This window comes from Kryptolebias marmoratus, linkage group LG21 (assembly GCF_001649575.2).
Source record: "Kryptolebias marmoratus isolate JLee-2015 linkage group LG21, ASM164957v2, whole genome shotgun sequence".
Taxonomy (NCBI): Eukaryota; Metazoa; Chordata; class Actinopteri; order Cyprinodontiformes; family Rivulidae; genus Kryptolebias; species Kryptolebias marmoratus.
The window spans coordinates 256,697-273,270 of record NC_051450.1 but is presented as its reverse complement, the minus strand read 5'-3'; the positions used below and the strand labels follow the sequence as shown (position 1 = coordinate 273,270).

General features: G+C 43.0%; 1 protein-coding gene across 1 annotated transcript in view; it reads left to right on the top strand.

Moving 5' to 3' along the window:
* The window catches only part of adarb2 (adenosine deaminase RNA specific B2 (inactive)), a 334,275-nt gene that overhangs the window by 315,666 nt on the left and 2,035 nt on the right, over nt 1-16,574 (top strand). The window contains exons 8-9 of the mRNA XM_037973320.1: nt 4,249-4,430; nt 11,646-11,827. Coding sequence (XP_037829248.1) covers nt 4,249-4,430; nt 11,646-11,827 — 364 coding nt within the window. The remainder of the gene's footprint in view (nt 1-4,248; nt 4,431-11,645; nt 11,828-16,574) is intronic.

Below are 16,574 nucleotides of genomic sequence, written 5' to 3'. Positions count from 1 at the left end.
GTGGCCCATCAGTGAGTCAGACAAACAAGGATTCTAACGAGCCTCCATTGTTAGGAGAGTGAGAACAATTTGCAAGCAATCCAGCTTACATCAGAATAGAAGTCCAGTTGTTTTTGTTTTTTAACCTTTTTTTGAATTTATTGATAAAATTTAAACTATTCGGAAGTTACGCTCAATAAACTTTAAAAAAAATTTTTTTTTTGTTTACGAATAATTCATAAACCAAAAAATTTATTGAAAATCCGTTCACAGCGTTTGGTTAGCAGGTCATCCGATCATACCACGTGAAATTTCACTTCAATTGGCTTTGAGCCTCGGAAGGAGTTAGCAAAAGTAGGTTCTGCATATTTTGCAAGTTTTATACAAATTAGCATAATTTTTAATTTTTTTTTAAAAACTCACGTAAAAAGTCATGGTTTACAGAAATCATGAGAATAGAGATACTGTGCCACAGCGCCACCTAGAGGTCAAATTTTGCAACTTTTCTGTCAAACGTAGAGAGCACATTTCTACAGTTTATCAGCCATTTTCGCAAATTTAGCCGAGTTCAAAGCTCAAAAGTGAGATAGCATATAAGCCACGCCCACGTCATTACAATATTCAAGATGACGTCTTAAGGTGTGGTCTTGATCATCTGTACCAAGTTTGATGTAAATCTGTCAAGCAGTTATTCAGATATAAACATTTTGAAATTATAGCATCCCCTATATAACTGTATAAAATTTAATACAAAGTGGCAACATCTCATCCACTATTGGGATCTAAATGCATTTTCCATAATCTTAAAGTATGGCAGGGTATTAATAGTTAACCGTTGTGCTAGCTAGCGCTGAAGTGTTTGTTATTGCGTCACTCGCACAAAATTCAAAAATTTTTAAACTTTTTAATCATCGCTTCAGCAGATCGGTTTTTAGATGTCATGTACCAAGTTTCACGTTGATCCAGCTTATAATGTGGGAGTAGTATTCAAAAGTAGGTTTTTTTCTATAACACGATTGTGTTATAGAAAAAAATCTAGTTAGGCAGAAGTGGGCAATGTAAAAGTGATGCAAAATTATCCAAACTTTAAGGTCCCATCAAGATTTTGAGTTTAGGACTTGCCGTTTAGGAGTTATTAGCAAAAACGCATTGTCCTTTTGCTATACCACCCCCTAGGTATGGGACGATATGAGGTTTTTTGTCTGAGTAGCGGTAGGGTTTTTCTATCAGGCTGTCTGGTTGGATTTTCCCCAGCAGTTTCTGTTTTTTCTGGCTAACGCGTTTTACCAGAAAAGAATTTGTTTGGATGAAAAATCCGTACAAAAACAATCGGGTTCCCTGCTCTGCTGGGAGCAGGCAAATGGCCATGCCTTGCATTGGCTGGCTGCTCGCTTCAGCGGGCTTGGAACCCTAACTATGATGGCAGAAACAGATGCTGGCCTGCTCCTTTTTTAAATTTTTTTTTGAGGGGGTTTGTGCCAAAAAATCAACTGGAAAACCAACTGCTAAGACACAGCTGGGTGTGTCAGGTGCAAGTTAAAGCAGTTGTGACCATTGCATTAATATTTAGACAGTGAACACATAACAGTTCTACCTGTCTGTTTTCCTAAAGATCCCTATTGTTTTTGTTATCAAACGATGATTATCAAACTCTTTATTTTTTAAAATCTTGTGCTGTTGTTAGGCATAGCTTGGTAACACCAATATGCATCAGTTCTTGTTGGTCCCACAAAATCTGACATACGACCAATGATTGATGGATTCTTTAGTTGGATTGATGTGACACGTAACAGACAGCCTGTGGTAGGGCAAGACTCCCCTTCAAATCGCAACTTAGTAGATTTACCTGTTTCATTTATCATCTGTCAACAAATTTGCACTGACTTTGAGAAAATGTGCATTCCGTAATTTAATAGGGTACATGTTTTCTTACGTTTCAAATAAGGCACAATTTCATATTTTAAGGGAGGTTTGGCAAACCCCAGGCATTCCTTACCAGCAGCCTTGATGTGGCATTTTTTGAATTATCTGAGATCAGTTTATAATAGACTTAGTTTTTTCTGCCAAGACTTGGCCTCAGCAGAAGCTGAAACCATGAATTTAGCTTAGTAAGCACCACACTGTGCCAAGTGAGCCATACAGGACAACAGCTGAGCCGCTCGTGTGCATATGTGTGAGTGTGCATATATGTGTGTGTGAACGGATTGGCACAGACACAGACTGAAATAGAGAGAGGAAACAAGAGACAGCTAAAAAAGCGGGTGCGAGTGAGAGGTGAGCCCCTCTCCTGTATAGCCGCTGTTAATTTGACCAATTTGATTCAGTTGGCCTGGGTTGGAGATGGTGTGATTAAATCTACCCAGGTCACCAACAGGGGTGAAAGCAATTACTTTACAAAAAAATAGAGTGACGGGGGGGAGGGGAGGCATCCTGCTTTTCATCCCTCCTGTTCATCCTTTTACCCTCCGTCCTGCCAGGTGAAGACGACAGACGTGCTCTCTTTGCTCTACTGCTTCCTCGTTTTTTTCTTTCTTTCTTCTTTTTTTTAATATTTGTAAATGATCAGTGGCCTCCATCAAAGTGAGTGGGTCACTGAGGGGCGGTTTATCAAGGTTAGAAGAGGAGGGGGGAACTGAGAGAATCTTACGGCAGCAGACACACACACACTTGTGCAATCTTGAAGTGATCTCCTGGACACACTTTTGTCCTCTGTTACACTCATTTTGTAATCTCCCATTACCTTTTTTATTTTCTCACTCCCTTCACTTCCTGCACTTTATTATAGTTGGTTCAGCTCTGACCAGAGGGGATATTAGAATCTCCGGTCATGTCATAAACAGTCTTGATGACACTTCTTATTGCCCGAGCCGATGATCATCATTTTGTTTTCTTAAGCTGCGCCTGGTGAAGCTGCTGTGCTAATATTTGATTTGAAATCGACAGCTGGATTTAATTGAGGGGCCTAAATGGCTTTCATATAACGATGATGTTCTCAATTCCACCGCAGTTTTATGCAGATGAACACATTACTTTAATGGTCGGCATTTACTGGAGGAGGGAGGAAACGATGGATGCAGCGAGAGTGAGAGAGAAAGAAGAGGTCTCTTCCCTCTCCAGATTCACACACCCCAGCCAGATGGCTGTCTTTTCTTGCATGAGATTAGAAGATGTTTCTGATTCATGGTGTTGCTTTTGGAGTAAATTAATATTTCAACCCAAACTTCTTTTTTTTTAGTGTTGAATTTGCGTGTGCTTTTTGAACAAAGCTCCTCCTTTCTGTTTCAGAAGGAAGGACAGATTTCTCCAACAGATTGCAGGTAAAGCGGATGCTGCTGCTGCTTCGTGCGCCCGTTTAGTGATTTCTAGAAAGCCGTTGATGTTAATTGACTGCTTTGGAAGCAAAAGAAGCTGTAATGAGTGATTATTAAGATGGTGAGGGTAAGGAGAAAAAAAAGACAAGCACCCGCTGTAATTGCAGCCATGATAAAGAGACATTGATTAACAAAAAGAACAATAATGTAAAAATTAGTCGCATAATGTTGAGCCTCTGATTGTGCCTCACATAGGTCCATTAGCCTAAAGCACCAGAGAATATGCAGCTCAGGTACACCTCATCCTCCTACGATAAATGTCAGGAATGGTAATAAACATGGTAATTATCTTTTCCCATCCTCAGATTAGCATCTGCTGGTTAAAAAGAAGGGGTTTCCACAGTAGGTGGCACATGACCAGCTGGCTACAGTGTCAGGTCTGAATGTTGCGGGCGGGATTAGCCCCACAGTGATTTTGTGTCACACGTTAGCCTCACTAAACAAATCTGGAGGTGGTCGGCCCCCACGCCGAGCTGTTGACGGAGGCTCTCCTGCAGCCACGTGCAGTGCATTAACCTTTGTGGCACTGATGAATGCACACTTGGTAATGTGTTGTTCCATGTAATGAATGCTGATGTACTGACCTTTGGCTGTGTTGTTGTTGGTGATGATGGTTTGTGTCTGGGAGGAGAGGATGTGTGTCCGTGTGTGTGTTAGTGTGTGTGTGCACTGTCAACAAAGAGGCTGCTATTCATCACGTCCCAGATCAAGATAATGATCAAATTGTCTCTACCTGTCATCAAAGCTCTCATGTCTGTCAGTCTGCCTATTTCCACCCCTTGATTCTGTCTCTCCTCCCACCTCTGCTTCATCTTCTTGCCCCCCCCCTTTATTTTTATTTGCTCATCAAACCAATTTTTCTTCCTATTTCTTCTTCCCCTACCTCTCCTTCTCTTAGATGGAACATTCTGGGCCTGCAGGGGGCGCTGCTCAGCCACTTTGTGGAGCCAGTGTACCTGTACAGCTTGACTGTCGGCAGCCTGCGTCACACTGGCCATCTGGGCCGAGTTCTGAACCAACGTCAGGAGCGTCTGGGCCCGCTGCCTGCTACATACAGACGCAACCAGCCCCTGCTGAGCGGTATGGCTACAACACAGTAACACATTTAATTATTTAGACACATTTTGTCGCTGTTAAAACATGTTCTGAGGGTGACTACATTCTTGCTGGAAGGTTGTCGAAAACGTAAAATGAAACAGGTTATATAGCAGGGACCAAGGTGCTTTTCTTTTACTCCCAACAAACCCACATCATGGATGAAGTGGAGGCACTGTCATCACTTGGATTTAGACCAATGATGGGAAACTTGAACGTGAAACTTTGAATTGTGCACCAAGTAGCAAGGGCAATTTAAGATGAAGCCCTGATTTGATGCTTGTTTCCATCTCCCAGAAATCATGTGGGTGATGACGAAGAAAGCCTGTGCCAACTACAGGTTGTCACAGGCACACATAGGTTGATTCTTTGTTCAGATTTTCAGTAGTTCAACAGAAACAAGCACAATTATAAACATGTGATCAACATTTTTCTCTAAAATCAAGTCATACATGAAGGCCCCTGACAATCAGGTGTGGTAGTTTCAGGGACATTTAGCAAGTTTTTAATGTGTGTACTGGCAGGTTGAGATTTTTGCATGGCAACAGATAATAGGTTGTTTTAATTTGCGCCATACCTCTGAGTAATGTGATGCTTTTGTCATAGATTTCATTAATGTAGGTGTTTTTGGTTTTTTGTTTTGGGTTGTGGGTTTTGTTGATGTCTTGTAACTTTCACTTCCCCAGTAGTTTTCCAGTTATGCCTGCCACGCCCACCTCACCTGCTCCTCGTAAGATTCACAGCTGTAACCAATCATTCATTTCTCCCTCAGTCTTTAAAACCGGTCTCTGTTTCTCCATTCTTCACTGGGTCATTCCTCTCATATTGCTCACGTTTGGTTACCTTCCACCTACCTACCTTTCCATGCCTTGTTTTTGCCCTGCCTTCCCCTTTAGAATTTTTGTGTTTGTGTTTGTTTTGTTTATTTTTACTTTAATAAATTACTTTTCTTTTTAAAAATGATTAGTCTGCGTTCTGGGTTTGCCTCCGTCTCCCCGCCTACTGACAGCTTTTTAATGTCTGTTGGTGACAATAACAGGAATTTAGGGTTCAGGTCCAGTAGAGCATATACTATCTGAGCATCAACTAAAACAATAGTGACTAAGACTGGTGGGTAGTCAGTATATTACCATATATCAATATATTATTCAGAACCTGGATGGTCTTGGAAGGATCTTGGTGAGTTTTTTCATGCTTATATTATTAACACGATAAGCTCACAATAAATTGTGATAGAGTGCAATAGGTCATAAAACAATTTGAGCATGCACAAACTTTCCATAGCAAAGTCATGGTAGTGTATCACTATAGTGGCAGGGTATTGGAGCATGGGTAAGCATGGTGGTTGCATTTCAGTGATGGGGTTTGCATGCACATGGCTTGGTTCTCAGAATTTGAACCAGAACTGTCCATGTTGGCCTCTTGTTTAACCTATGACCATGATTATGACAATATCATGGAAACAACCTAGGGCAGATATCATGCGTTAGGAGCTTTGTGCTAACATAGTGAGATCTTGTATCCTGATGTGGTTTGAAAGAGTTGTACCAGGACAGATATACAGAGCACAAGAGAGCATTGTGGGGACTGGAAAGTAGCAAAAACAAAATATTTTGCAAGTCCAAAGAGTGTAGCAGAACCATGACTTTCTTAAACTAAAGGTTTTCCAAATTTTCTGCCACCCCGCCGAGTTCTGAAAGGTAATTCAGATTGGGGAGAGTGAAGCCGAGTTAAGGCTATGGTCCAGGGGTGGCCAATCCTGGTCCTGGAGAGCCACTATCCTGCATGTTTTCCTTGTTTCCCTGCTCCAACACACCTGATTCAGTGGTTAAATTACCTCTTCGTGTTCTGCAGAAGCCTGTTAATCCCCCATTTATTCAAATCAGGTGTGTTGGAGCAGAGAAACAAGTAAAACATGCAGGATAGTGGCCCTCAAGGACCAGGATTGGCCACCCTTGGTATACACCATAAGACATCAAGAAGTTGGTTTGTAGTCATGTGGTTGTGAGACAGTCTTTTTTTATATTTAAGCCTGTGGTTCAGTTTCATTTAGGGAACATGCATCATGTTGAAATTAACAGAACATCTTGAGTTTGAGAAAAAAAAACAAGGATTAATGTGTTGTTTTCTTCACAAAGAATGGTGATCAAGCACAAGTCTACTAATTCATGATTTGTTTCGGACAGATCAAGTATTGTGTAGTTCCTCTAAATTAAAGACTGTTGGACAATCAACCACCCCGAGCAATTTTAAATGGATACAAAAAATAGATGAATGAATTGAAGATGGTGTTCTGTTCTCACTCTGCATTTCGATTTTGTCCTACCTAAACATATGCAGAGATTAAAGGCACTAAAGATTAAGCAGCACTTTTTTTTGAAGAAACATGACATCATCAGGCCAAATGCACCACATTTGATCACAGGTAACACCCATCCCACAAACACCTCACAAACTCACGTCATTGTGCCAGTCAGTCAAGCAACATCTGAGATGCTGTTTGGTGAGTGAGTGTTTCGAACTCCACAGAGACCCAAGTCTTCTGTTTGTGGTAAAGACGAATGCAGGCTTGCGACAACCGACTTGTAGAAACAGCCGTCACTTCAGATCTAGGACAGTCAGAGAGGCAGAGCGGTAGACAAGCGCAGAGATGTAGGGCACGTTTGTTGTTCTTTGATAAGAAAATAGACAATGACAGACAGAGAAACACCATTATGTTAGTGGCACAGTAAATAAATATATATATAAAAAAACTCTTCAGAAATTTAAATCTTTATTATATGTGATAACTATAAATATTCACAGTAAAGAAAGTTTCTTTAAACACAATTGAAGATTGTTTTCCCTGTTTGCCAATTCCAGATAGATTGTGGAGTGTCCCTTTTCTTTTCTTGAAGTCTTATCCAAATGCTCCAACCTCCTGTCTGGTGGGCTTAACAATGACCATGTTTTTCGTGTCCAATCCGTCAGATCTTCACACCTGCCCTGCTCTGAGTAGCAATGTCTGTTGAAGGATACAAGGGTGAAGGCAGGGAAGGAGATGGACTGACAGTGCAGATGGCCCTACACCAAATCAATGTAATCACAGCTCTTATCAGACAGCCATTCAATCTGTAGGAAGCCCCAGACAGGGCGAGAGGAAAAGGGCTGAGGAAAACGGGATGGAAATAATGACAGACAGATGTTTGCTTGCATTCAGATATCTCCCCCACCTTCCTCTGCTCTCCTCTATCGTCTTTTCATTGGCACTGATGAGCTCCTCAAGCTTTTGTGAGTCCAGGGTTGTTTAAAAGCAGGGCCCCCAGAGGAACTTCCAGGGGATCACAGGGCCTGCTCTTATCACACTCTGCCAAAGCAGCTCCACCTGAACCCCAAGGGCTACGCACCAAACACATCAATAGACCGACTTGTCCTTGACTGTCGCCCTGCCGTTTGGCAAACAGAAGCTGGGACTTTTTTGTTTTATTTTGTTTTGGGTTTTTTTTTTTTGGATAAAAGGAATGAAAACAGCAGCAGTTAATGAAAATGTTAATAACCACCATTCACCAGTCTTTGATTCAGAGTTTTCTACTTTAACAAGTTACTTGGTCTGATCTTGTTTTAGCATAAACATCAGAAGACATTTGAACTTTTTTGTTTAAAGAGGAAATGAAAACATTGTTATGAATCAATTTCTCATTAACTGTTAATGTCACATAAGAAGTCCCAGAGAAGCTGCATGGATTTTTGCCCTTGGTTTCATTAAAAGGTTAAAATGTATAGTTGCCTTTAAACTTAAACTGATCGCTTTGAAATCTCATGTTAAACTGAGGTTCTGCTGCTCTAGAGTTACACCTGGTGTCTGCCTGGAGCAGTGTATTGAACCGTTAACACTTAAAGTCAAAAATAAACATAGAAGAGAATATAAAACCTTTGAACAACATTATGAGATAAGATAGAAAGATAGATACCTGATACTGTTGCCTGACAAAGAGGCAGGTCATTGTAGGAATCATAGTAATACATCTCAACAGCAAGCCTGAAAACCGGATATTTTTGTGGATCGTCAATGGTTAGTGTTTTGGTTTGCAAGACCTTCTATCTTTGGCAACTTTTATAGGATTTAAGGGTTTTAAGGGTCCCAAATGCCTCAGCACCTTTATTACTAGTCTACCAGAGTCCGAAGAGGTATCCAATAAGGGGCAGGCAAGGCTCGTGGGTCGTTGGTCAGGCAAGGGTCATGAAACGAGGAATCAGGCATGGGCTGTGAAGGTACACTAGACATTTACTTGTAATACACCGTTCAATAATCTGGCACCGATGATTGTGGGTTGTGGGTATTTATACAGGGGTAAACAGGTGAAGCAGATGACTGTGATTGCATGGGCATGACGACATGGGCTTGGCTTGGAACTGGGGAACTGTGGAAAATTACTTGGCTGTGGCATGACTAGAAGCAGGAGGCGTGGCAGGAACAGGTGAAGCTGTGACAAAATAATCTAAATAAAATTTAGTTTTTAATGACCTAAAACACATAAAGGGCAAACAGGAAGAGATTTTAACCTGGAGTTTCAAAATAAAGCTGCTAGATACTCTTAAAAAATAAAGTTTGGTTCTGTCATAGCTTAGATTATTACAAAATTAAGTTTGAACCTAATATTGGACTTTAAATTAGAATGGTAATATGTTGGATTTTTGGCAACAGCTTTAATGGCATTTTTTTAAATTTCTTCAAGATTTTTCTTTTTTTATGGTCAGATTAACCAAGAAAATTTTGAATTTACAATCTGTAATCCACAATCCAGACCTTAATCTAGGCATTGGTGAGTTTTTGTTTCACTCTTCTGTTGCTTTATAACTTTATGACTCACCGTACAGATTCAATATAAACGCCTGAACACACACAGTGGTTTAAAATAAAAAAGTTGCATGCATGTTTAGGACTAAATCCTATAGCCAGATGCTCTAATTTAGCCTCTTTTGTATCTGCTGAGCACTTCCCAGAGGAGCCATTGATCAAGTCTTCAATGAAGGAAAAATCAAATTGGCTATTACAGAAACACAGGAGTCAAGCCCATCGAATGGATGAAATGAGGCATGAATGGAGCGAGAGGAAGGGGAAAAGGACAGGATGGATACAAGACTCTTTTGTTCAAAGAGAGGAGAGATGGGTAATAAGAGACTTGGAGGATTGTTACTGTGGCAGGTGATTCATTCCAGCTCCGTGGAGCAACGGAAAAGAAGAGGTGAGACCGGTGAATGGAAGAGTGAAGATGGGAAAATGAGTGTGGAAACGAGGGGAGATGATCTGCAGGCGTGTATTGTGGCATTGTAGCTCAGATTTTTGTATTATAACAAGCTGTCTGTCAGATGATGAGATCAGAGGCATTTGCTGTTCAGCGGCTACTAAAAAAGGTCCCCGTACCACTGCATGATACAATAAATAACTGGGTTGGAAATCAAACTGGAATCCATGCAGGAATTCTTTTATAAAGACAGTTCATGGTTGAGCATAATGTGAACGGCCAGAGGGTGCTACGCTTTGAATGTTGATGCCACAAAGAATTGTGGCTGAGAATATTTCTCTGTCACATAAAGTCCAGCATTTCTTTTGCAACAAGAAAAAAGGCATTGAAGATGTTTGTCTAACAACTGGAAAATTGCACCAGTTCAACCATTAAACAATTTTATTTAATGAAACTCTCAGAAAGTAATCATTGGATATACATCTAAAACTGATTATCTTTAGGAGTGAACCCAATTTAAGATGGCCACCACAGCTAATCAACCTTAGCCAGCCCACAAATGGTTATAACTCAGTCAATTTTACAGATTTTAAACTCAAACTTGGTGTGGTAGTAGCTGATAGTCAATCCCAGCACATACTCTGAGTGCTACACATTGCACAAAATTTTTGCTTAAAACTTTGGAATAAACTTGGAATCCACCCTGCTTGTCTGGTAGCAAAATATCTCATGAACAAATGGACAAATATTAATGAAACTTTCAGAAAGGTCAACCTATTTCAAGTTGGTCGCTGTAGTTGAATGATCTTTGCCAACGCAAAAATGTCTCTAATTCAGTCGATTTTACAGATATTAACCTAAAATTTATTCTGGTAACTGAGATCCATATATAGCATATACTCTGAGCACCAACATATCGTGCAATATTTTATAACATCACATAAAAGCACGTACAACATAATTTTCAAGGTCTGACCAAAATGTCTTTAACTCAGTCATTTTCAAATATGCAGTCCTTAAAGGTATGCTAGGTCTTTTTTATTTATCTAAACAGTGTATTCACCTCTAACTAGTCTAGAAAACTATCTCTTGCATGTTTATAACAAATGTTCCAATGTTTACTTTTATTTAACTTAAAATTAGATTATTTTAATTAGCTTAAATTTTATTGCAAATATGGCTACTATTAAGATGTTTGTAAAAAGGAATAAGAAGCATATGTATGCTATGTAAAATGTTCTGTTTCAGGCTGTAAAATCAGGTTAATTAAAAAAATTGGGATTTTATTCTTGCAAAAACCCATGCTGGTCCTTCAAATATATATTTTTACCCTAAACCATGAATTTTTGCCTACCACAATGTCAGTGTTTCAGCTACAGGCCAATGCCTGTGTTCTCAGTGCCGACAGCTAATTCTCTACCTGGAACCAAGTGAGATCTCCATTTACCTCCTCATTTCTTCTTCTTCTGTCCCCTCTTTTCACCTCCCACCACTGTTCCCTGCTGGTGAGGTTAATTGTTTCAGAGACACAAGGTAGAGAGTTAGTAACATGGTAACAGTTTGACGTAGGCTCTTTGTGAACGGAGATAACATTTACTGTACATACACCTCAAGCACTGTTAACTGCAGGGACACAAGAGCAGACAGGCACTCACACAAAGGCACATTGCTTACTTGATTGATAGCCATCCTTTTTCAAACATTTCTCTCTCCCTGGGGGTGTATCAAAGCTCCACATAAACAGCCGTGCAGTTCTAGGCTCAGGTTGGGTTTTTTGCAACGCTGCAAAACCTTACGTCTGTCATTAGCCTCAGGGAGAGTGAGACAAGGGTGGAGGAAGGTGAAACAACAAAGTGAAGGTTTGAGAGCAACCAACAATTGCATTACAGTTTCTTGCATTAAATGTCATTTCCAAGTAACGACTGTATGAACCAGCTTTAGAAGCCTAGCTGAATGGAATGTTTTGTTCTCACAGGCCTGAGCAACGCTGAGTACCAACAGCAGGGGAAGGCCACATGTGTTAGCATAAACTGGATGCTGGGTGATTCACAGTTGGAGGTGGTCAATACAGCGACGGGACAACGACGGGATTCAGGAACACCTTCGCGTCTCTGCAAACATGCCCTTTTTACCCGCTGGAACAGACTCTACCGTAAGGTGAGGTGCAGTGAACTTCAAAGGTTTGTCTCAATTTCTGTTGCTTACTTGAGCTAAAGGGGAAAATGATAATAACTGATGCTCTTTCTGTCACACAGCAGCACTAAAGTGTTCAGAAAAGTTAAGAGGAGTTTACATTGTAAAGAATAACCATTTTTCCACACCTCTAGAGCTAATTTATGTCACCAGGAATCCCTGCTCTTGGCTGCCACCACACACAGGACCTGAGCTTGATGAACCCTGATCTCCCTCTCCATTGACCCACTGCCCACCTGTGGGTAGTGGGTCAATGGGGAGGTGGCTTCCTGTTGTCGTTTCATGTTTTGCCTGACTGAGCCCAAGGAGCATAGGCATTACCACCATGTGCTCACCAGCAAGCCTCTGTCCCAGACCTGGCTCCAGGAGGGTGCCTCAGTTTCCCAGATCTTGGCAAAGACGCCTGATTAATTCCTCATCATCATGGTCTTTGAATTCCTTTCCGTAAAGCCTGTTTGCCATGGGAGACCCTACCAGGGCTAACACCTCGGACAACATAACTCCTAGAATTTAACTCAAACTCCTCCACATTTACGTCATGATTCTACAGAGGAGAAGTCAAGCTCATTACCTATGCCGGTTGCACTGAACCAGAGCTGTCCCTTCTCTCTGATCCTGTCTGTTGAGTTCATCATAGGATGTAGCAGTAGTTGGATCACCAAACTGGGGCCATTTACTCAGTAATGAGGGCACTGCATTGGTCTGGTGAGGAGGTTGCTGAGCTGAAAGACACAGCTCTCAATTTACTGGTCCATCTCCTTCAAACCTTCAACTCAAGGGTGGCAAGGCTCAGCCTGGGAGTTAGGCTTTGTTATGTGGGGGGGCTCAGAGTAGTGCCATTTCTCCTCCTCATCAGAAGCCACCAGCTGAGGTGGCGGTCTATGTATTTGATTAGGATGCCTACTGTAAGTGTAAAAATTTCTATATTCTTTGTGTTCCCAAATGTTTGTTTTAATTTATAAGTATAAAAGTTAGGGGAGAAAACTCATTTCAGCTGCTTGTATTCGCAATCTCGTTCTTTCGGTCACTACCCAAAGCTCGTGACCATAGATGAGGGTAGGAACGTAGATCGACCGGTAAATCGAGAGCTTTGCCTTTTGACTCAGTTCTTTCTCCACCATGACAGACTTGTACAGTGTCCGCTTCACTGCAGACGCTGCACCAATCCGCCTGTCGATCTCCCACTCCATTTATCCCTCATCATGAACAAGACCCCAAGATACTTAAACTCCTCCACCTGGAGCAAGACATCTTCCCCGACCCAGAGAAGGCACTCTACCCTTTTCCAGCTCAAGACTATGGCCTCGGATTTGGAGGCAATGATCCTCATCCCAGCTGCTTCACACTCAGCTGTGAACCGCTCCTGCAAAAGCTGTAGATCATGGCCTGATGAAGCCAACAGGACCACATCATCTGCAAAAAGCAGAGACACAATCCTAAGGCCACCAAAACGGATCCCCTCGACACCTTGGCTGCGCCTAGAAATTCTGTCCATAAACGTTATGAACAGAATCAGTGACAAAGGGCAACCTTGGTGGAGTCCAACTCTCACCGGAAACGAGTCCAACTTACTGCCGGCAATGTGGACCAAGCTCTGTCACCGGTCATACAGGGACTTAACTGTAGGGATTTGGGTTTTCAGTTTATTGTTTTTGTTTTATTATCATCTTGTTTTCTGTTGAGTTTTTGTTTCAGTTCTCATTTGTTGTAACTTTCCACTCCTCCCCAGTCACTCTTTTGACTTCCTGCCACGCCCATCTAAACCTGCCTCTAGTTTTGCTAATTGCTTCACCTGTGGCCATTTTCCAATTACCTCCTCTGTTTAAAAACCTGGTCATCTCCTCCACACTCCGCTGGATCATTGTTCTCGGTTCCCTGTTGTCATGTTTTTGTGCCACGCTTTGTTATTTCATGTTTAAACTTATTGTCTTATTTTGCTGCCACGTCAGCCTTTTTGTTTTTGTTTATTTTATTTTAATAAATTAGTTTTCTAATGATGAGTCTGCATTCTAGGTTTGTCTTCGTAACCACAATGCCTGACACTAAAAGCCCGTATCAAAGGGCCTGGTACCCCATACTCCCGGAGCACCCCCCACAGGATTCCCTGAGGGACACGGTCGAACGCCTTCTCCAAGTCCACAAAACACATGTAGACTGGTTGGGCGAACTCCCATGCACCCTCAAGGACCCTGCCGAGGGTGTAGAGCTGGTCTAGTGTTCCACAACCAGGACGAAAAACACACTGCTCTTCCTGAATCCGAGGTTCGACTATCCGAAGGACCCTCCTGAATAGACCTTACCAGGGAGGCCTAAGAGTGTGATCCCTCTGTAGTTGCAGTTGGAACACACTCTCCGGTCCCCCTTTTTGAATAAGGGGACCGCCACCCCAGTCTTCCAATCCAGGGGAACTGTCCCCGATGTCCACGCAATATTGCAGAGTCGCGTTAACCAACACAACCCTACAACATCCAGAGCCTTAAGGAACTCCGGGCGAATCTCATCCACCCCCGGAGCCTTGCCTCCGAGGAGCTTTTTAACCACCTCGGTGACCTCAGCACCGGAGATTGGAGAGTCCGACCCAAAGTCCCCAGGTTTCACCATGCCGCATGGTGGACCAGAATTGCCTCGAAGCCGTGCAGAAATCTTTCTCCATGGCCTCTCCAAACTCCTCCCATGCTCGAGTTTTTGCCTCAGCGATCTCCCGAGCTGCATACCACTTGGACTGCCAGTACCCATCAACTGCTGGAGGAGTCCCACAGGCCAAGAAGGCCAGATAGGACTCCTTCTTCAGCCTGATAGCATCCCTCACACCCCTTGTCCACCAGCGGGTTGGAGGGTTGCCACCGCAACAGGCACCAACTACCTTGCGACCACAGCTCCGATAAGCTGCTTCAACAATGGAGGCACGGAATATGGCCCACTCAGGCTCAATGTCCCCCACCTTCCCCGGAACATGTTCAAAGTTCTCCCGGAGGTGGGAGTTAAAGCTCCGCCTAACAGGAGACTCTGCCAGACGTTCCCAACAGACCCTCACAATACGTTTGGGCCTGCCAGGTCTGACCAGCAGCCTCCCCCACCAACGGAGCCAACTCACCACCAGGTAGTTGACAGCTCCGCCCCTCTCTTCACCCGAGTGTCCAAAACATGCAGCCGCAGATCAGATGAAACCACAACAAAGTCGATCATTGAACTGCGACCTAGGGTGTCCTGGTGCCAAGAGCACATATGGACACCCTTATGTTTGAACATGGTGTTCGTTATGGACAATCCATGACGAGCACAGAAGTCCAACAACAGAACACCGTTCGGGTTCAGATCAGGGGGGCTGTTCCTCCCAACCACACCCCTCCAGGTCTCACTGTCATTGCCCACGTGAGCATTGAAGTCCCCCAGCAGAACAAGGGAGTCCCCAGGAGGGGCACCCTCCAGTAACCCTTCCAAGGACTCCAAAAAGGGTGGGTAATCTGAACTGCTGCTCGGTGCATAAACGCAAACAACAGTCAGAACCCATTCCCACACGTAGGTGGAGGGAGGCTACCCTCTCATTCACCGGGGTAAACCCCAACGTACAGGCATCAAGATGGGGGGCAACAAGTATGCCCACTCCTGCTTGGTGCATCTCACCAGGGACAACTCCAGAGTGGGAGAGTGTCCAACCCCTCTCAAGGAGACTGGTTCCAGAGCCAGAGCCGTGCGTTGAGGTGACCCCGACTATTTCTAGCCGGAACCTCTCAACCTCACACACCAGCTCAGGCTCCTTCCCCACCAGAGAGGTGACATTCCACGTCCCTAGAGCCAGCTTCTGTAGCCGAGGATCAGACCGCCAAGGTCCCCGCCTTCGGCCACTACCCATCCCACATTGCACCCGACCCCTTTGACATCCGTATCTTAACTTTGGATTAGCAGTGGAAAATAAATAGATGGACTTGTCTTTTGCATGACTTGACATAAAGAATGTCTGCTCAGGGTAAAACCCTTGTAATTTAAAAGTTAATTTCATGTTGAATATTTCATGTGCTGTAAAAGAAAGGTATAATTAATATCAGCTTAAGCAATAACTTTGTCTCATGTAACAATTCACCAAATTGCAATTGCTCCTCGTCTGGAGAGCGACATGCCCTGTTCAGTCTAATGTCATTAGGAATCACATGTTTGCTGCCACTAAAAAAGAGAAACATTAACTACAGAGAAGCATTCCGACACTCAAAAGGCACAAAGATGTATTTTAAAATCAGTCACAGATCGCTTTGTGCCAAGGAAACGTGGAGTTTCCTCTCTGCTGTCAATAAATTTGTCATCTTGGCAACATCTGCTGTCTGCGTGGCTTATCAGAAACCGTCAGCTCAGATCTTCACCCGCCGCATTTCCATTTCCATTCTGAAACTTTATGTAACAGACACTGCCTGTGTCGGCAAATGGCGGCCATTAAAGCATAATGACTATGAAAACATAATTATTTGGAGAAGTACTCGCCGAGGCCCCCACCCTAAGTGCTCCCCGTGCTCCGCATATGAGGGGCCACGCAAGAGCAGTCGCACTAATCTCCAAAAGAAACTTTTGCTCTCTCCGCCTCCCTCTCCCGGCTTGTCTATATGCCGATCTTCACTGTTTCCCCTCACGAACGTGCGAAAAAAAGCACAAAGAAAGTGCAATTGCTTGTGAAATTTAAATGGGGAGATTACACAGCTGTTGAAGCCCCCCCCCCCCCCCC